General features: G+C 35.0%; 2 protein-coding genes across 4 annotated transcripts; one reads left to right on the top strand and one right to left on the bottom strand.

The window, feature by feature from the left end:
• The first annotated feature begins 6319 nt into the window (after positions 1–6319).
• Positions 6320–9069, top strand: LOC115968285 (transcription factor GTE7-like). Its single transcript, XM_031087632.1, has 4 exons — positions 6320–8068; positions 8199–8415; positions 8507–8665; positions 8763–9069. Exons 1-3 carry the CDS (start codon positions 6590–6592, stop codon positions 8563–8565), a joined length of 1755 nt encoding a protein of 584 aa, XP_030943492.1. The 5' UTR covers positions 6320–6589; the 3' UTR covers positions 8566–8665; positions 8763–9069.
• A 1211-nt stretch (positions 9070–10280) lies between these two features.
• LOC115967343 (myb-binding protein 1A-like protein) lies at positions 10281–21459 on the bottom strand. Of its 3 annotated transcripts, none has more exons than XM_031086420.1 (10): positions 21242–21459; positions 20315–20917; positions 18870–18995; positions 18576–18773; positions 16399–16626; positions 15279–16310; positions 15065–15157; positions 14233–14520; positions 11904–12471; positions 10281–11591 (listed from the first exon to the last, which is right to left on the bottom strand). In XM_031086420.1, the coding sequence occupies exons 2-10, from the start codon at positions 20879–20881 to the stop codon at positions 10738–10740; spliced, it is 3954 nt and encodes a 1317-aa protein (XP_030942280.1). In that variant the 5' UTR covers positions 20882–20917; positions 21242–21459; the 3' UTR covers positions 10281–10737. The 3 variants fall into 3 exon arrangements, with proteins under 3 accessions (XP_030942280.1, XP_030942279.1, XP_030942281.1); XM_031086419.1 differs by having other exon boundaries at positions 15065–15243; positions 15365–16310; XM_031086421.1 differs by having other exon boundaries at positions 15065–15243; positions 15365–16310; positions 21294–21459.
• Positions 21460–22677: the final 1218 nt, after the last annotated feature.

Below are 22677 nucleotides of genomic sequence, written 5' to 3'. Positions count from 1 at the left end.
CTCCTAATCCTATTTATAAAAAAAATTTAAAAAAAAATGTTGGTTCAATTACAAGATTATTTCGATTTACTAGTTTCTTATTTTTGTGATAAGACTGTAAACACATTTGACGGGCTTATCTTCAGCCCAAGTGAACGTGGTACATGATAAGGGGTAGGTTGTAGAAGAGGTCCAAAACCATCACAGACCTGTAGTTTCATTCCTGGCAACACGGGAACAGTGCCTCTTGACAATTTTAAAAATCTAATCTACGACAGGTCAGTCTTACAATTTAAAATTCCAAAGCTACATATATTTTTTTCCCAATATCTTCTGAGTTCTCAATCACATTCTACATATGTTTATTTTATAGAATCTTCAAGGAAAATGGGGCACAGCTTAGTCAATTCTGTTCTAATTAATTAATAGCAAATTATATTTCGATAGACAAAGACTAGTGAAGTTATTTTGCAAGCTTTAAAGCTTTTATTATTATTATTATTTTTCGATAATATTTATGTTGCAATTATTTTTTATTTTACTAAATACGTTTATCAAGTTAATCATATTTTATTTTTATATTAGCATAGGCAGCCAATTATACCCCTCCCCCCTCCAACCTCCCCAAAACATCCTTTAAGTGTAGCATTTATTTTTTAATGAAGGTATAACACATTTAATTATACCATGTTATATATATATAGAGAGAGAGAGAGAGGGAGAGAGAGATATAATATCAAAACTAATCACAATACTTGGTTTTTCACAACAACTAAAATTCAATTCAACTTTCTCATATCGTTCAAAACAAATTCATGCACACCAACTCAAAGCAACGTGTACATATTTTTAACTTAAATTTTTTTTTTTTTAAATTTACTTATGTCTTATTTTCTTATGACATATACCAAATACCTTCTCATCCCTCTGTAATATATATATATATATATATATATATAAATATTTTTTTTTTCCTTTTAATATGTTGACTTTTGCATAGTTTCAAAATTTGAGTTCTCACTATAAACTCAAGTTTTAAATAATTAGAACAAAAAAAGAGAGTTGAATTCTTTCTATATTTTTTTTTTTTTCTGTTTCTCAAAAAAAAAATCTAAAAGCAATCAGGGGAGTAAATCGGTATACAACTTTTGAAGTATATTGTATACTTTTACCCCTTTTACATTGATAAATTTTGACTAATCAAATAACATATATTAACTTTATGAATTAGATTAACCTCTTGAATTTTTGGTTATTAGTTATGACTTGATTACTTTTGTGTCTTTATTTTATAATTCTTTATTTATTTTTATTAATCTCTCTCTCTCTCTCTCTCTCTCTCTGAGAAAGAATAAAATAACCAAAAAAAGTAGTAAAATTTGCAATACAAAGAGAAAATAATTGAGAAAGATGATAAGTACTCATTGATTAATTGCTGGCAAAAATTGTTTGTAAGGTGTATCATTCCCCATAGAGATAGTGTGCTAATTTTTAGAAAAAGTGACGTGTGCTAATTCTTTTTTTTTTTCTCATTTCTTTTTTAGTTAAAGCTAATGTTAAATATGTTATTGTGATATTTTGGAGAGTACAAAGTAGGGAACATCAAAATTCCTTGTTCCAAATATATTACATTAAAGTGGAAGTTGAGAAAATTTTCAATCAAGAGTCCAAATTATATTCTAAATGAATTCTAATTTTGTGGTATGTGCCCTTCTAATTGTGAATTAATTTGATACCAAATTTCTTATTATTTTAAATGGTATTCAATTTGTTGTACGTCATTCCGTCTCTTATTTTGTGTCAAGTGCCTTTACATGTAGATTTATGAATCTAAACTTAAAAATATAAAAAGTCTCAAATAAAAAATTTATTATACTTCTATGTATAACTTTGAATGTGAAATACTTCCAACTTATTTAAAACTATTTAAGTCCATCTAAAATTACTTCTAACCCATTCTATTTAGATCCCATTTGAAACCAGTTCTAATCTATTTAAAAGCAATATTAGATTTCTTACAAAAACTTATTAGTAGTTCAAATTTGATGCAAACTATCTCTATATTTTAAATGAACTTCAATTTGTGTCAAATGTCATTCCATCTCTCATTTTGTGTCAAGTGCCTATACATGTAGATTCATGAATCTAAACTTAAAAAATATTAAGACTTAAATCAAAATGTATTATACTTCTATCTAAAACTTTGAATGTATAATACTTCCAACATATTTATAAAACTACATCTATTCCATTCGATTTAGATACCATTTGAAACCAGTTTTAATCTATTTAAAACTAATCCAAGTTTTCTCTAAAAAAAAACTTATTATTAGTTCAAACATAAATTTAAATGAATTAGTATACCATGATCTAAAATTTGGTTGTTAATATCTTATTTGAAAATGCACACATGAAATAAATTTACTTCACCACAATAACAAAAATTAAGTTAAGAGGTAACAAAATATTTCTCTCTTCTTCTTCTTTTTCTAATGTAAAATACACAGCAACTAACAATTTGCATGTTTTACCAAATAATATTCTTATAAGGTTCTTTTTTTAAAAGAGTTGTTAAGATATAAGAATGACCATCAATAGTATTTTACTTATATAAGAATTTTAAAGTGCATCTAATTTTGTTTATTTTTAATTGTATGAGGTTACAAACTAGTAATATATATATATATATATATATATATATATATAACTTCAACAATGATAAAAGGCCTCCATTTCTCGTCCAACGTGAAATCCATTTGCTTGAAAGAAACCAATGCTTGAGATTTTGGATGGGATGCTAAATGAGAAGATACTTTGAATACTTTAATAACTTTAACTTGATTTTTCTACCAAAATTGAGAGGAAAAAAAAAATTAACTCGATTTGGTTCCCGAACATATATATTAATGAGCATAACTTGAAATTTCTTCTCTCAAATCTTTAATTTTTTTGCAATTACTTCTTATTAATTGATTTGCCATGGCTTCTTGTATATTGAGAATAATTTGTAAGAGTCTTGTAACTCAATAACATAACCTACTCTCCTTTATTAAAAATATCATGGATTAAATCCTAGGATTTGTAGCTTCAAAATCAAATTCGATGGCGTAGCATTCAAAGAAGAAGATCAAGCTGGTATTGGGGTTATGATCAAAGACAATAGAGGACTGGTTATTGCTTTGATTTTCCAAAAAATAGATCTTCCACATTCGATTGGAGAAGTAGAAGCTATGGTAGCCGTAAGAACCTCTAAATTTTCTTTGGAAGTTGGAATAGATACAACTATCCTAGAAGGTGATTATGAGATCATAATCAACTCTCTTAAAGATGAGAATGCTTCTCTGGCCTCCTTTGGTCATCTGATACTTGATGCAAAGTTGTTTGTAGATATCTTTAGAAAAATTAGCATTTCTCAAGTTCATCGCCAAGGTAACTTTGTTGCTCATAAACTTGCTAAACATGTAATCTATGTCACATGTTTATCAATGTGGATAGAAGATAGCCCTCCCCGCCTTACAACTGAAATTCAAAGGCAATTTGGCTTCTGTTTCTTAATAAAATTCACAGTTATCTTCTTTAAAAAAAATGGTATAATCATGTCAAATTTGATGGTCTCTCCATTCAAAGTTTATCTTCCATAAAATTTTCATCATTTCTCTCAAGCAACTCAAATTTCCTCTTCAATCATTTTCAACTCTTTCTTGAAAGATAATGTCTTCAATATTTAATTCTTTGTGTCATTTGTTCATCTTCTCAAAATTATTGCTCTCTTGTTGTAAAGTTTAGTTGAGCAGCTTCAAATTGTGGCTGTACATCTTCGACCTTCATATTGAAATCTTCTTTGATGGTTGCCTATAAAACCAATCATGTCGATTAAAGTAAAAGTTCATAATTGTAGGTAAGCTAAAGAATGTTCCACCCTAATCGTAAGGGAAAATTTGTTTTGTCAACAATAATCTCTTTCTTGCCCATAAACAAATTTTAGAATACCATATCTCGTCCCACCAATTTGCATTATATCTATCAAATTCATAATGCATGTTTGACCCTTTTCTATTCAAGAATCTTTGCATTATCAACAAAAGAAAATTAAAATCAAAATCAAACAACCAATATTTAAAAAATCATCTCTACGAGTTCTATCAAAGTATGAAATCTCATTGTGATCAAGGGCAAAGTTCTATCGAAGTATAAAAGCTCATTGCAATCGAGGTCATGTAGATCAATAGGTTGATTGGGAAAGCAGTTTCTAACACAAACACTCTGTCGGCATAACAGGGTGTGATCTCGGCCCAAGCTTCTCTAACACTTAAATCAAAACTCACTAAACCCAATGTACAATAGAGCTGCAAAGGTTTTTCTCTCATACATTTGGGATGGTGTGGTCTAGCTTTTATATAAGGTTGGTTTTTCACCACCACTTTCTTGAATTTCTTCCTTTATTTGGATCATGACATAATGAGTGTAATGGTATTAATGGAAGACGAGAATCTCAGAATTTATGCCTATAATCAGGGATTGTGGGTTGGTGGGGTTGAGATCTTGCCCATTAGATCTAAAGACCGTGCCCTTCAATATTGGAATGCCTTTGTACTTATTCCCTAATCAACTTCATGAAATGACGAGGGTGTGCTTGACGGTTCCGAGTCTCTTTGGACAAGCACACTTGAACGAGTAATGTCCATCAATCCCTCGAGTTATCATGATCATTGTAAAAAATATTTCACTTGCATTTTGTACCAAAATTTAGAAATTTTATGTCCATCAATCCCGTCTTTTGCATAGTATGCAAAGGAGTTATGTAAACAAGTTTTTTTTTCTCTAAAAAAATTCATAACCCAATCAAATGTAAAGGGAAAATACTAGAATTCAACCAAGGCCAATGTACAGAAAGGAATGTGGCCTATGAATTGACCATTGGGTTGTGCAAAACAAATGAACAGAAAACAAAGGATAAGGGGAGTAACATTGGGTTTTCAAGCAGAGAGAATAATGATATCGTTGAACAACTGGCTAAATTTCGGCAAAAGAAACAAGATGGCTAGGCTATAGTATAGAAACCAACGTCTTAACCCATTCTCTCAAACTCAATCTAGCGTGTGTTGACCTCTTTTTTTTAAGACATATATACTAGGGGTCAAATCAATATTCAACTAGCAACTCGAATTGGTGCATATATCTTTTTCTTCGTCATCCTCAATATTTGGTGTAATGTAATTCATGAAAATAAATTTTGGGCACATAAGCTTGGTTGACCCCACAGAAGAATAACACTACAAAATGGTCAAGAAACATAAAATATTGACTCTTTTACCAAAATGTTTCATCTCCTACAATATTTATTTTATTTTTTTTTTCAAAATCACTTATAAAAAAAGATTATTTTTCTGAAAATTCCAATTCAAATTGTTCTTATCCACTTTCCTAAGTTCCATAAAACATTTAAGATTTTAAACAATATTATTCTTAATCCCCCTCTATTGTAATTTAGGCGGCTTTAGACTTCATATTTGGCAAGAAATCTTAAAAGTGAGAGATTAAAATTTTACAACATGAGTTTACAATTTAATTTAGAAATTCATTTATTATGTTTTTAAATTTAACCAATTGTATTTATTATCACAGTTAAAATTTGTAGTCATTTTAACATTTTTCTTATCCAATAAGATTTTTGTTTTTTGATCGTGGAATTTAATGATTCAAGTTTCTAGAACTGGAAGTCCTTTTTATTTGGACTTTTATGCGAAGTGGTTCTAATTCCTAGTGATAGTAAAAAAATAAAAAATAAAAACTCTTGTCCATTTAATGTCCGAAAGAGGGTAATATAGTAATTTCAGCAAAGAAGAACAGGTCCATGAACCCAAAACGGGAGCACCGAGTCCCAAATTACACCCCCAATAATCCACAGATATTTACCAAAATACCCTTCATAACATCACATAAAAAAGTGACCGCCACGCGCTCTTACCGTCATCAACCCCTAATGCGCGTTTGCGTTTGCGTTTCCTTCTCGCTCACGCCGCAACCACCCAGTTATTTTCCCGCCACGTCATCACCCAATGGGCCCCACGATTTTTTTTCAAAAAATAAAAAACCCTAAATGCACGACAAATTCAAACCCAAATGAAAGAGATCAGAAACCCCAATTTCCAGAAACGCGCCACGTGCACCACCACTCAGATCCACACCGTCCATGACAGGTCACACGGTCACTCCAGCGGGCAGAAACAAAACACATCACAACCGTTGGATCAAAGATCAAACCGAATCAACGCACCAAACGCTGCCCGAGAAAAACCCGGTCAGATCTCATCGCCTTTAAGAACCGGCCCTAGCCTCCTCTCCTTCCTCGCTCAGATTAAAGGGTTCGATTTTTGGTCCAAAAATCCCAAACCCTTCTCTTTACATTTTTTCATTTCTCTAAATTTTTTTGTTTTATTTTTCTCTAAATTTTTCTTTTTCTGTAAGTGGAAAAAAAAAAAAAAAATTTGGGAATTTGTGTTGGGCTTCTGAGAATTTTTTTTTTTCCCAAATACATAATCGGCGCGTGGAGATCACGCCCCACTTGATTCATGGTGGCATTGAGGAATTGGGAGGCATCGACTCTTCTATGGCGTCAGCGGTGTTAGCCAGAACCACATCGAACGGTGGAGGAGCTTTCATGGCGAAACTCCCATTTTCAAACCCTAACCCTAACCCTAACCCTAAAAAACGACAACAACAACAATATCACCACCACCACCACCACGATGAATCTCCGGCCGTGACGCAATCGATAGCCTCCGACGACGCGTCGTCGATCAACCATAGAAGACGACACAACAACAACAACCACCACAATCACAACAACAACAACAACAATAGTAGCACGACGACTGAATTACAGGGTTCTCAGAATCACAGCAAGCAATACCTGAGCATCAACATTGCTACGTATTCGAAGAAACAGCTTCGAGACCTAAAGTTTCGGCTCGTGTCGGAACTCGAACAGATTCGCCAGCTCCAGCTTCGAATCGAGCTCCAACGCAACAACGGTGGTGGTGGTGGTGCTACTACAGCCCCGATTTCGTCGAAGAAATCGAAGGGGAAGAAACGGAGCTTGGCTTTGGAGAATCCGATTTCGAACCCGAATGCGAATTCTTCAACGGCGGTTGCGGGTTTGGGCTCGATGATGAAGGCGTGTAAAGATGTGTTGACGAAGCTGAGGAAGCACAAGAGTGGTTGGGTTTTCAACGAGCCTGTTGACGTGGCAGGTATGGGTCTTCACGATTACTATGATATAATCAAGCAGCCTATGGATTTGGGTACCGTGAAATCGAGGCTCGCTCGGGATTTCTATCGATCTCCGTTGGATTTTGCGGCCGATGTGAGGCTCACGTTTACAAACGCCTTGACGTACAATCCAAAGGGTCATCTTGTTCACGGTATGGCTGAGCAATTGTTGGCGAGATTTGAGGAATTGTTTCGACCCATTGGTGAAAAAATCGACCCAATTGAGATCGAGCAGCAGCATCATCTGCGGCCGCAGATTGAACAGCAGCAGCAGCAGCAGCAAAGGCAGGTTTTTGATGTGGAGGAAGAGTTGCAAGCGAGTTCTTGGAACAACAAGAAGAATAGTGTTGATATTGACGATGATGATGCTGGTGATGACGATCATTTGGTGCGGATTGAGGAGAAATCGGAGCGAATTGATAAGGTTTTGGTGGATCGATCGGAGAGATTGCAGGCGCCTGCTAGCTCATCGAATCCGCCAACAACAACAACGAAAGCAGCGCAGCCAGTGAAGCCCTTGAAGCAGCCGAAGCCTAAGGCTAAGGATCCGAATAAGAGGGAGATGAGTATTGAGGAGAAGCACAAGTTGGGGCTTGGATTACAAAGCTTGCCGCCGGAGAAGATGGAGCAGGTTGTGCAGATTATAAGGAAGAGAAATGGGCATTTGAAGCAGGATGGGGATGAGATCGAGCTTGATATTGAGGCTGTAGATACGGAGACCCTTTGGGAGCTTGATCGGCTTGTTACCAACTGGAAGAAGATGGTTAGCAAGATTAAGCGGCAAGCACTCATGGGCAACAACATGAAAAACAATGTGGTAATTTGGCTTATGTTTCGGTTTAATGGGTTTTTTTTTTTTTTTTTGGCAAATGGGTATTGTTTAATTTGATTCAAAATTTGAGCTATTTTACTAATTTTGTTGTGGTAATGGTGATTGTGTATTATAGGAGTTACCTGTGAGTGAAAAGATTGAAGTTGTGGCGAGTGAGGCAAAGAAGCCCAAGAAAGGAGGAGGGGAGGTTGGAGAGGAAGATGTGGACATTGGCGATGATATGCCGATGTGCAATTTCCCTCCGGTGGAGATTGAGAAAGATGTAGGAGGTCATGCCAGTAGTAGCTCCAGCAGTTCTAGCAGTTCAGACAGTGATTCCTCTTCGTCAAGTGGTATAACCCGAGTCTAAATTTCCATGGTGGGGCTTGAATTCTTTGAAACTTTTGTTGAAGAAAAAATGGCTGATAGTGAGGTTTGTTGCAGATTCGGATTCAGGGAGTTCTTCAGGGAGTGATTCGGATGCAGATAATGCGCAGTCTTGAAGCAGAGCAGCAGCATTGAATTGTTGAAAGGAGCAGGATAAGCAAAATGCCTTCTTTCATGATGCTTTCCATGAGAAGGGATATTTTTGTGTTGGATAAGGTATATAGTTTGTGCTACAATTGCTTCCCATTAAATTTATCTATTTTTTTTTGTAGTTTGTGTTTTATGTGCTGAATTATGAACTCTTTTGGTACAGGGGATGTTGAAACTCTGGATGTGATTTGTGGACTTTTGGGATTGTTGCAATGTATTTTGATGATGGAATTTGGAGTGAGCAAGCACTTTTGGCTGTGGCGTGACATAAATGTAAAAAGCAACCTCTAGTAGGGGATAAAAAGATGGAAAAAAAAAAAAAAATGTTAGGTTAGATGGTAGAGAAATGTAGTGAAAAAAAAAGGAGTTAGGAATGAGTAGGTGATAGAATTAGAGAAAGATTGAGATACCTATGTATACATTAACCGCATTAAACATGATTTTATAAGAAGCAAGCTATTGTGGTTCAATTCTCCAAATCTTTTGTTGGGTGTGATTCTTTTTAAGCATGGCACAATAGAATAGAAGAGATTTTCCTTAAGCCATTCCCTCCTTGGTAGATAAGGGATTCCAAAGTTACACACATTCCAATTGTGAATCGAAAGAATCATTGGGGAAGAAATATTTGAAAGCCGATTAAACCCATAAAGGGTTATTGCTAAAAATAACCTAAAATTATAAATAAATACTTGTAATATCAAAGTCCACTTAAACCCCAACCAAGGCTTTGGATTCCACAAAAGGAATCATCAGACTACTACTTATATAAGTAAGTCAGTCTCAAACCCATGTGGATTTTTTCATACGGGAACTGAGAAGAATTTCGCTGAAACACACACTGTATCCACGTGGGTCGGCTAAGGCCGATGGGTGGAACTTGGAAGAGTATTGGAAAATGCCAATTGACTATTGTTCCCCTGGAGAGAGAATCATTGTCCCCATCAAATGGTTAGTCCAACTATCTATACTGAAAAGAAATGATTTCTGGCCCCCAAAAAAGTATTCGTTTGACACCAAACAAACATGTTCTTGGTATATTAAGGATATTGTAGTATATAATCTTTGATAGAGACGGGGGACATTGCTTTTCATTCATTCATAAAGAAAGCACAGCGCTCGGGGGGGATTTCAAAAGAACAAAGCAATTTAGAATAACACATCATATAAAATTATTACTTCCGTTGATTTTTGAGTTGTAAAGGGGGATTCTTCATTGTACAAATTAATTGAGCACGGAACAGAAACGGCCTTAAAATTGTATTAGCTGACGCGACGCAAGGTACCAGCTCCCATTTTAGTCAATACCAGTCGGTGAGAGTGAGAAAGTTGACTTCTGAGATCACATTATCAATACTGTGCGTGCATGCAATTCTTCACTTCAGATTTACTTCCAAAAGCATAATGAAAGTGTTTAGGAAATACATGAGAATAGTTTTCTGGTTCCATGTAAAATGGTGCTCTTAATACAAATGCGTTTATCAACAGATCAAATTCAAAACTTCCCGGTCGTCAATCATGTGCTTAACAAAATATCATACCTTTTGCACTATCAATACAGCCATATTGTTGAATTCAATTGGAGAATCTAAAGTACAACACTTATGAAAATGTACCTAAATTTGCCCTACGGAACTAAATTATGCAATGCTCAATGGATAAATTAAAAGCAGAAGCTGCTAAAGACTCGAGAGAAATACCATCATTAAAAATTTAGCAAAATGTAACTGTGTTCAAGAATGTGTCCCACGGATTCTTTAACAAAAAGTTAGGTTCAAGTAAGCTGTAAATTCAAAATTTTCCTGGCTATGACCATAACCCTTCCCATATAAACACTCATGAGACAACAGAAAAAATAAATACTAATGCAGACAAAACTTCAAAATTTCAACATCAGACACTGTCCAACGAAACTGAAACCTTACAGGTTAAGGAGCTCCAATTAGAGAAAGCCAGAAAGTGACCACAACTCCAAGAAGATTTCTGTTCAATCCATCTGAAGAGCTGAAAATTCTGGTTGATATTTTAACATATCACTTTCAGCACTAAATTTCATGACTGAAAGAATCTTCCTAGGATTGTAGGAATGTAGACAAAAACAAATCTGCTAAGTCTTTTCACCAATATCTTTCCTAATCGTGCTACCTTTCCACTTTCTTCAAATTAACAAAATTCTCACCAAGTTGAGCTTCACAAGCAGCATGAGCATCTGAGTCCAAATGTTTAAGAAAAGACCTGTTCAAGTTAAGGTTGGATATAATCTGAAGGACCTTGCCACAAAACTTCCGCACTTCAGCCCGCCTCGATTGCTTTTCTGGCATGTTTGTTACCAAATCCTTTATCAGATCACAGAGTTCACGCAGATGGCTTTTCATAACTTTCTTTGATGCATCTTGGCCGCTTTCATCAGTGGAAACCAGAGATTTCAATATCTCAGCAACCAAATCTAGTGCTTCCACTCGCCGGAACTCTGACTTAGTGCTACCACATTTCTCCAAAAGGAAGCCAAAGAGATGATGCCCAATCCATGGCCTTCTACGAAATATTTCTTTCAAAAATTCAGATTTTATTTGAGACTTTTTACTTTCAAAGTATCCCACCAAAACACCCTGGAAAATATCAAGAACCCTCTGGAGTTCAGACTCCGAAAACTTTCCAGCATCAATGATCTTCAGGATCCAAAAGGTTGAACTTTGAGCAAGGGAATTAACCATTTTGTGTCGGGTCCAGGAGGCTGATTGCTTCTTCTTGGATGGACTAACAGCAGATTTCTTCCTCTTAAATGGTTTAGATGCCAGCTTCAAGTTCTTTTCTAACAAAGATTCAAGAGTAGTTAGCTGCACAGCTTCACCCTTTGGATAGTCTTTGGCTTTGAGTACCTTCTTTTGCAGTATTCCCCATATACGCTGTCCAAGCTGTTCAGAACCTTCTGCAATATGTGGGCTAACAAATGCTTGAGCTAGGTTTGAATACACTGTTAGAACCTGGGGCTTACCTGTGAATAAAGACAGCCACAACTACAAATAAGCAACCAGACAGATTATGTATATCAATCATTTCTTAAGAGCAATGATAATGTAACAAAAGATCATTCTTGAACTTAAGACACCAATCTTGGGCAACTTCACCTACACTGCTGGCCAAGGTGGCATACTGAACCCCAGTTTTACATGCAAATTTTTATTTTTTAGTTCCAATGTTCCAAAAAGAAAATTAAATTTGTCCTACAGGAAATAGTGGGAGTCAAGTCCCATCCATTATAATTTATATATATCAGCTAATATTGATACATGCAACTTGAACTTGCCTGGATTTTCATGCAGGTAAATTTCCAGCAATGACAGGACTCGAAGTTTGAACAGTACAAGCTGGGAATGAGCATTTTCACCCTCAGCCTGATTCTTTCGCTCTTTGAAAATCTGGGCTAGGTAAGTATCCATCCGAAACATCGCATCATCATCCATTCCTCCATCAGAATCATCAGAATCATCAGAAGCATCAAGAGCTTCTTTGCCAACTTCCCCAGACACAGCATTATCATCTGTTCCTCCATTAGAATCATCAGAAGTTGCATCATCATCATCATCATCCTCTCCATCAGAATCCCTGGAAGCTTCAGGATCTCTTTTGCCAACTTCCCCTGAACCAACAACAGCCTCAGAATCATCTGTATGCTCATCAGTCTCACCTGTATTAGCTGTTTTAGCTTCATCAATTTCCTCATCTTCCTCAATACCAAGAAAATTTTCATCGTCACTATCATCCTCTTCATCCTCAGCCTCCTGATGTCTAGCTGGTTTAAAAGTTTTCTTAATGACCCGCAACATCCGCAGCAGTCCATCATCCGTGATATTATCACAAAAATATCTGAAAACCTACAAAAAGAAACAGATGCCAAATAAATAATCATATAAACTTTTTGCTTGAAATATCATCACCAATATTATGTTTGGTTCATTGGTAGAGGAAATAAAAGAGAAGAAAATCTACAAATTCTCCTCTTGTCCAATGTGTTTCCTTTGTCAACAGGGAGAGAAAAAAAAAAGGAAAGCGTGACTATAAAATGTCAGCAGTTTCCACTTAGAGCCACCAAAAACAGGTGAGATTTGGAGAGTTGAATGCAAAGGAAGAAAAAAAGCATACACTTCATCTTTTTCCCCCTTTTATTTCTCAACCACTTTCTTTACACTAGACACTATGTAGATGTAAATGTAATATGTGTTTAGAAAGAAAAAATACACACACACGCACAAAACCCTTAAAAAGTTTATGATCTCCCAATTTCACAACACATACATCATACATACGTACTTTTTCCATGTTCTTTCTACTCTCTCTCATCCGTTTTCATTCTCCTCCCTATCCATACTTTTTTTTTTTCCAAAGAGAGCCTCTAGCACATGCATAGAGGCATGTTGTATGCTGAGAGGTTAGTTTAACTTGAGAGAGAGAGAGAGAGGCAGAAAATGTCGAAGCAGTAGAGGTAGCTATTCAAAGCACAACTTCTTACATTTTGCTGTAAAATTAATGTAACAGATGAATATTTTTATTTTTGATAAGTAATGAAATAGAAAAACAATTATATGGTAGTAGTCTGAAAATTTAACAAACTCTTATAGAGCTGGAATTTTTTTATTGGTAAGTTACACGCATACAATGGGTCTTGAACCCACAACCTCACCCTCCACCTAGGATAAGTAAAGCAAGCACCAGTTGTGGTACAAACACCATAAAGTACTTACCATTCCCCCCACCCCCCCCAAAAAAAAAAGTCATAAAAGTATCATGTGATTTCCCTTCTTTTCTGTAGTAATATGTGACCAAAATAGTGTAAGAAATAGAAGAAGTGAAAAACTATTAGTCTAGATACTACCCTCGTTTTTTGCAATAAATACATGAACAAATAATTCTTGAAAAAAAGAACTCATAGTCCTTACTTTTTTCTATCAACTATTACTATTTTCTCAATCATTACCAGTCCCAAGCCCATATAAAAGATTTGTGCTAGATTGACAGTCAACTTAAAACTTTTATCACATTTTATGAACATGGATCCTATGGATAACGTACAAGGATCCATGTAGTTGGCTCCAATCAGATGGGATTTAACACTTAGTTGAGTTGTGTTGTGAATTATCTCCTTTTAGAATTATTTCCATTTATTTTCTCAAGTAGACAATTTAATACCTTCCAGAAAGAAATGATGCGTCTTAGAGAACTAATTGTAAGCAGCAGCTACTTTATCAACTCCATAAGGACCAAAACAAATTTCAACAAAGAAATCTTGTCTCAGCCAATTTACTCAGACAAAGGCTTTGCTTAATGAACATGCAGAATTTGCAGAAACATATTCTAACAGTATTAAAACTGACAACTTTTTATTTTCATTGGTAAGTTGCACCTGTACCAAGTAGGTCTTGAACCCAGGACCTCACCCTCAACCCCCATTATTATTAGAGGAAGAGTAGTAACAGACAAATAACTGTAAATTAAAGAACAATTTCCTAACTAATATAAACTTCATAACATTCTAATACCAAAGAAGTCTAGGAGATATAAAGATGAGGATCGAGGTCTTGAACATATCACAAAAATACCAGTGAAAACCCATAAACTAAACATGCCACTCAACAAACCTGCTCAATAGCAGTCCGCATAGGATTTGATGACTGCGGCAGCAATGAAAGCAATGTATCCACAAGAACATCCATTAACTGAGGCGTCGCATCACCATCCATCTCATCTTCTCCAGAGCATGGGGGAATATCAGAAGCATCAAAAGCTTTCTTGCAACAGATGATAAGTTCAGAGGCAGCTTCTGAGAATTCCCCTGGTCGAAGGAGTACTTGCAGAAGCAACTGGATGAGCAAGTACCTCAGTACATGCAATTTATTTGCATCAGTACTAAGCCCACAATTCCTTTCCTGCAATCATTAATAGCATAAAGTTGCATATCATGTCACAAGTTTAAACAACAAATAAGAAGTGACAGACAAGGATGTAAAAAACTAGAAGTTTAAATAAAACCTTGCACTTTAAACTCAAAGCTGAATAGCAAGGATTTCAAGCAAATTATTGATATACCAGTGATGCATAGTTATTGGCCTAGTAAGCAACATAAATTGGGCCCATGGGCCTTGCCCCAGATGGCTAATGGCCCAATATGGCTAATAGCCAAGTGACAACGATTTTAGAAACAAAGTTTTGTTATTGAGAAAAGGATAAATCATAAATGGACCTTATTAAGTTACAGTCCATATCAAGATCCAAAATCTTTAAAATACTAAACCTAACACTATCGTACGACATGTCATATTCAGCCACAAGTCATACCAACCTTTCATTTGTAAGACAAATGTTGTAACATGAGTAGTAAGAATATATATATATATATATATGTATATATATCTTGCCTTCTGTTCATGCATATATAATTAAGATCAATGAAGAGGATAAAACACAAGATACCTCTCTACAAAGGCTCTTTTCCATTGCTTCTAATCTTTCAAATGTGTTTTTGTCATCATCACTCAAACTTCGAAAGAGGGAAACAGAAGGAATGTTGTACAATGTACTAAAGAAGCGCATGAAGTAAGCCCCAAGATCATTTGCCTCAAGGCCATTAGCCAAAGCACGTGGCCCCTCACCCTTTTGAGCATTTGCCAATAATAACAGAAGGAATGTTGTACAATGTACTAAAGAAGCGCATGAAGTAAGCCCCAAGATCATTTGCCTCAAGGCCATTAGCCAAAGCACGTGGCCCCTCACCCTTTTGAGCATTTGCCAATAATAACTGGAGCTGCTCTATACACATCCTGCAAAGAGCACTTGATGTGGTTGCTTTTGGCCACCTAAACTTCTCTTGTAATTCAAAAGATGTCACTTCAGTGCCAAGAGATGCAGTGAACAAACCCTGAACAGCCAGAAATTTCAAAATTTCTTTTTGCACCCGAAACTTCGCCTCAAGATCCAGCTTCAAATATTTCAAAATACTGGGGAGAGACTCTACAACCCATGTTTTCAAAAAATCAGAATTTCCTGTTGTCCCGACCAAATCCTTATCCTCAATTGAACCTATCTCTGAATTGTCATCTGTTGTTTGACTCTGATCTGAGGGTTCCTCTGAAGCATTACCTTCATCTACAAACAAGTTCGTTAGGTTCTGAATAAACAGCATGCAACCAGATTCTGTTTTGAACCCAGCCATCAAATCTTTAACTGTTTTTATCCTTGTGATGCTATCAAATTTTCCACTGCTGTTTTTCTGTAGGCCAATAATAACTGCAACTCTTCTGGCGTCGTCATCTCCAACCCAAGCCACCAACTCTTTAAGAAAATTCTGTGCAACTTTATATAGCCAAGAGTCCTTTGTGGAAAGTACATCCATCAGACACTGAACAAGTTTGTATGACAGAACAATTGGGACAAAAGAAGCAGGCAACCTTGGGAGAGAAAGAAGCAGAACATCAAATGCCAAGTGTTTACGGTCATGAGATGACATGAGAAGGGATCCCTCAATAATAACATCACAGAAGCACTGAAAATTTTTTGCTATTTCTTCTTCAGAAGAGCTACACTTGCGACTCTTCTTGTGTTTCTTTAAAGAATTTGAAACCGACACCGAATCTTCGACTTGCAAAACCATCTCAGGTAAAAGAATATTTAAAAGAACAGGCCACAAACTGTGAACTCGAGGCTGACAATAGGTGGATTCCTGTCATATTTCACAAAAACACAAATATCTTAAAAGTTCTTCCACAATTATAATTGCAGCAAAAAAGAAATAAATATACGAATAACACCTTCAAGCAATTAGCAAGAGAGGACAGATGGGCAGCAGTAAAAAGGTTGCTGGGGATAAACGGACTGAGCAAAAGCTTGTTGAATATCGGGCTGTCAACAGCAATTTTTTCTCGAAGTTTCAAAGCTAAGAGTAATGCATCTGGGTTTCCTACTTCGGTAGATCCTTCAAACCACTCATGCAGTCCTGGAGCTTCAAGAACATGATTCAACAACGCTTCCTTGGGCAACTGTAAAACCATAAGAAGACAGGTCACTAAATATACTAATTCAAAACTGCAGCATTAGAAACACAAACACCCCCCCCCCCACCCCCCCGGTGGCGGCAGGATGAAGGCTACAGGCAAGGTAAGGCACGTGTGAGGAAGAAATCAGTCCTATAATGTAAAAGGAGAGCCTGATATTAGGGAATTGTATTGTGTACTGGAAACACAAAATTGGTGGATTGGTGTTGTATTTATAGATTTAATGGCAAGGAATGTGGACCATTTTTTGTGCATTGTGATGTGGAAAGCAGTGGTCTTTCCTTCTCTCTATGTCAAAATTACTGAACTGAAATCTTCATTTGTGGGATCTTTGTTTGAGTGGTCTCAATGCACTCCCGTTAGTGATAGACATTCACTTGTCCTCTCGTATAGATTATAAATTTTCAGTACTATTCTTTCCAAGAATTTTGTGTATACACCATGTGTACATAAAATCTCTTTTCAACACCAATAAAAGTAATATTTAATATATATATGACCTATTTTTTTAATATTTTTCCATGTTCAGTAGTAATTAAAGATAATATCCTCCTTCCCTGAAAAGTGCTAGGTCAAGGGTGACGTAATGGGTTCAAGACCAATTGGGTGCATGAAATTAGAATCCAGTCTTCCACTTGGGCACATAAATCATGTAGAACTAGGCATATATGCCCATGCAATAAAATAATGATAAGTAAGCAAAAAATATTTCACTAATATCACTGAAATTGAATTATAAAATAAATAGATAAAATATATCCAAATTATCTTAAATTATGCAACAGAAGTACATTAGTATAGTTTTAAATTTTTTGAAAGTTTAGTAATGGAGTTTCACCTAGACTCTTTTGTGCTCTGACTCTTTTGAATCTTAACTATGTAAAATAAAGGGGTAAAAGGATTGTACATGTACATAAACGGGTAAAAGTTGCATCCTACATGCAGTGGTTAAGCCAAGTGGACACCCTCTCCTTGTGTGTGTGTGTGTGTGTGTGTGTGTAATATGATATTCCTGAAGATGTACAAACTAAATATACCAACATAAAAAGAACAGCCCAAGAAAATATTTACCAATATAAATGGAATGAGGAAACAATGATGAGCAAACAAATGCCCATTAAATTTACAGTAAAAGAAAGGAGGAAAGAAAAAAAATTAAATACATGCATTGGAAAGATTCAAAATCCGCTGTCCAGAGTCCAAACAAAAAGTTAGAATCCCAAAAGGCAAGGAATAAGGCTAGTTAGGTAATGTTAATTAGAGCATAGCAGCAGTAACTGAGATATGGTTCAAGTTGAATGTGACAAAAAGGCAAGGGGAATGGCCAAATTAGTAGGTTTAAACAATAATATAAACAATCTCAAAAAGCCCAATAAAAGAATTATATTCTCTGTTGAGAAGTCCACATATGATCCATATGACAAAGTAAATTGACTGTGGCACTTTGAGAAAAAAAAAACTATTGTGCTTCGTATATACCCCCCCCCCCCCAAAAAAAAAAAAAGATGTATCATTACATTGTGCTATCCTATAAAAGAAAATAAATACCCGTTACCCCCGTGACATTGTCCCTATGAAAATGAAATGAAATTTATAGTTCCAGAGAAAATTTAGTGTTCAAACAATAAAGAATTCATTGATCTTTACTATAGTGAAATAAGCATCCTAAAAAATAATTGACAATCCACCGACTAATTACAGTTAAAACTAGAGAACTAAAATGACATTTATGCATTATTTAATGACTCAAAACCATTACCATATATTTAGTATGGGTTTTGAAAATTCATTTAAAAAGTCATAAGTATACTTGAAGTGCATTATCAAACTATCGACACTGAAATCTATTACCATTTTCTGGAAAACAAGACAGAAGATATGCGCACAGAAATACAAAGTAACAGAACCAACTTAACTTATCAGTAATAAAATACCTTTTCAATCAAATCTAAAAGAACTGAAACAGCAGGTTCTTGCAAGTATCGCTTCTTCGAAGCTAGGGAGATAAGAATACCAGTGAATTCCTTGATGAATGGAGTATTCTTATCAGAATCCCACTCTTTAGTTAGTCTTCCAGATCGGGCAAGTGCACCATAAGCAAATAAGCGACCCAAAAGGCATTCCTTTGCTTCCTGTAATGCCATAAAGAATTTATATAGAGAAAATGGCAACTCTATCCACACCCAAAAACTAAAATAAAATAAAGAATAACAAAAATGCAAGCCTACCTGACCCTTCATTGATGATGTGACCTCTAACAAATCCACTATGAGTTTCAGTAATGAGTCCAGTGTTATACTATGTATCGAACCAACCAAAATAGTCAGACCTAATGCAAACCCTTGTCTTGCACACTGCAAAAGCGATTCCAGCATATTACCAATGGGTTAAGTAAGATAATGAACAACATAGTTCTAAATGTTCTAATGCAATTAATGATGACCCCAAGCAAGCCATTTTATGGTTTACACATCCGATGAAACGAATCACATAATCAGCTGAGTAACAAATTGATGATCCAGAAAAAAGAATCATATCATTTGAACCTTGGAATAAGGTAAGAAACTGACATTTCAAATACTATAGTGCTCTTCTGTATAGACTAAATAGACAATGTAGCATGCCAGAATAGGAAAGCAAATGCAACATAGGCGATCAAAATTAATATAATAATGACAGCAATACATACATACGTACATACATATATATATATATATATATTGTAGATATGATAGTATTTCAAAGCTATATGGCAAGAATGACAGCTATAATTTTGAAAGAAAAAAATCAGCTAAATGTGTAAGGACATCAAGAAACCTGAAAAAACAATGAATTTTCTCAAATTTTTCTGACCCTAATAATTGTTCAACCGGGTGATGAAAGGATCATATTGAAGACAAAGTTCTTTACCTGTTTACCATTTGGACCCAGAAGGATTAGTAAAGTTCATTAACCTCTTCTCACTCAAACAAAAGGGTCACTTTCTTACTAGTGCAAACTCAACAAAAGGATTTAACTTCCTAACATTAAAATTAAACATAAATTATGACTTGGGATTTGTTATTACAGGAGCCTCTAGTTCAGTAGGTTTTGGGAAAATTTAAAAAGACTGCCCAATATGTGATGTCTTTAAATGTTTCACATTTGTAATGAAAACAAAATAACTTCCAGAACTACATAGCTATGCGGAAGAACTGCTCTTTTATACATTCTGGGTACAGGGTATGAGGTTGCATCCCTTATTGAACTATCTTAATGAAGTTTTCTACTAATCAGAAAAAAGACTAAATAAATGCTAGGATATTATTATAATATTAATCAGATAAGAGATGGAGAAATAGCAACAACTATTATACCAAAGAATGATATATATATATATATATATAAATAACAAAAAAATCTTTAGGACATCAAGATATCATTGAGCCGCAAAGTTTTTTTATAATCCATCTTTTCTTCAATCCAAAAGAATTAAAATAGTGGTTCCTATACTAAGGGGCAAAAAAAGAGAGGGGGGGGGGGGAGGTTGTTCATAACTTACTGGGAAAAAACAATAAATTATAAATGTTCACACGCACACATACGCAACCACGTATGTTTTACCAAAACAATGCTTATAAATAACATTCATAAAAATGTACTTATATAAAATAAAATAAAAAACTAAAAGTACCTCTCTTGATGAAGAAACTCCACGGATTAGCCTACGAATAGCATATCTCACAGAAGGTGCACAATTTTTCAAGCCATCATCCTTTACAGCCTCCAATTTCAATCCAACCTCAACAAAATCCTTATTCTCCATCCTCTCATACGCCTCCTGAACTGCCTGTAACTCTTTCACCATTGCTTCAGCAGCTGCCTCCCTTACTTTACCATCCGCCAGTGCTAAGTCCTTAAAAACATCAATATGAAATTCGGGCAAACCGCTACTCGAAGAAGATGCCACGGGTGCATGATCTTCATCCGCTACAGACCCTACACGCAATTGTTTGGGCTTTTTCGGCTCCTCTTCATTTTCAGAAACTGCAGCATGCCTTCTCTCTTTGTCCAATGCTTTCCTCTTCTTAAATCTCTCCATGGGTTTAACGGACAAAGTTTCATCTACTTTCTTATCCTTTTTCATTTTCATTTTCTTCTTCTCCAATGGATTTGGAACAACAACATTATCCATAACTGCATCTATTTTACCCTCTACTTCTTCCTCTACTGAGCTGGAGCTTCTTTTCTTACTACCCATTTAGACCAAAACTCTTTATTTTGTTCAAAATTTTCTCTACAGTGATAGCATTCAATAAAAACAACCATTAAGCATTACAACACAGACCCAATTAAACCTTGAAAAAAAATTGAAGTAAAACGAAAATAAATGAAGCATTATAAGCACTATTGCAAGCATTCTACTTCAAAAACCACAATAATCAGTATAAATCGACAATTTCCTATCCTATAATCTCTGTATTTCATTCAGAAAATAAAACACCCACAAAATAAAGCATACAAATTTTGATAAGAAAACAAAACCCAATTTTTTTTTTTTTTTACACAGGATCATATTCATGGTATTGAAGGTAAAGGAAAGCAGTAACTTTGTTAGTACCTGTTCGGATGCTGAGAAAATAGAAGAAGAAAAAAAAAAAAAAAAAGCTTACGACTTGGTTTTATGTTAAGGAAAGAGAAGAAAGTGAGAAGCTTGTAGGGTTTCAGGGATTGAGAAAACCAAAAACGGTGCGTTTTGTCCTCTGTGATGTGCCGTGTTTGTGGCTACTGTCACTTTGGCTGCCAATAGCAAAGAGAAAGGGCACAGCTTTGTTGGAAACGAGTTTATTTATATCTGGGTCTCCTATTTGCAAAGCTGACCCTTTATTTTATTCTTATTCTAGTATATGCCTACAATAACATGACCTAGACAGACTTACTATTGTCTTGTAATAATTCTGATATCACCCCTCAACTATTCATATTTTTATTTGGACCTATGAAATCTATGGGATCTAAACACTCAACGCATCAATGAATTTTTTTTTTTTTTTAATACGTGAGATTGATACAAATTAACAATTTCAAAATAAATAATAATAATAAAATTAACAACGTACGTCAATTAAAAAGAATAATGGAGTTTCCTCATATGATTATTGGCCAATTTTTTAAAATAGTTTTTTTCCAAGTGGACCCATGCAATTTAAACCAGCTTTAATACTTTAAATTATTACTTTTCGTCCTAAACTTATAGGATCTTGAATGTAATGATGATGAGCGTGCATTAGAATTCACGGATTGAGTTCTAGGGTAATACACAATTCACTCTCATAATAAATAAATAAATAAACCTTAGCAACTTTATTTTATTAGATTAAAAAAAAATTCAATTATTAATCTCAACAATTGAGAGTTATAACACAAAGTGTAATATTTCTTCTTCTTTTTTTATAAAAATAATTATAATATGCTACTAATTTCGCAATTTAAATTCTTTCCACCATTTTGAATCCTTTCCACCCTAAATCTTCAAGCATTTTATATATCGGAAAATGTCAATTCAAACTAAATGTAATATAATATTACACTTTTATCTCAATCTAGAATTTGCCTCAAATTAAAAATAGTTAATGGAAACTCATTATTACAAAGGGCTCTTTGCTCATGTCTTTTACCACTTAATTTTTATTTATTTATTTATTCCAATAGAGAGGATATACGATTTTGGGAGGGCACCCCAAGCAGTGCACCTTCAAACAAAGATTTAGTACTTATTAGCAATCCTTTTGGCTAAAGCCATACACGCAAATTCGTTTCTTTCTTTCTCTCTCTCTCTCTATATATATATATATATATAGAGAGAGAGAGAGAGAATGACTTGAAGGAGAATTGAAAATGACTAGCCATTTTGAGTTGATCCCAAATGTCTTCTAGAACTAGGTTTATTTCCCAATACGGGCTTTCCTTGTATCATTTATAGCTTGAAGTATGGTGAGAGCATCTATTTCTACCGGGAACAATGTGGAATGATACACATGAAAAAAGTTGGTAGAA

This window comes from Quercus lobata, chromosome 11 (assembly GCF_001633185.2).
Source record: "Quercus lobata isolate SW786 chromosome 11, ValleyOak3.0 Primary Assembly, whole genome shotgun sequence".
Taxonomy (NCBI): domain Eukaryota; kingdom Viridiplantae; phylum Streptophyta; class Magnoliopsida; order Fagales; family Fagaceae; genus Quercus; species Quercus lobata.
This window is presented reverse-complemented; position numbering and strand designations above follow the sequence as displayed.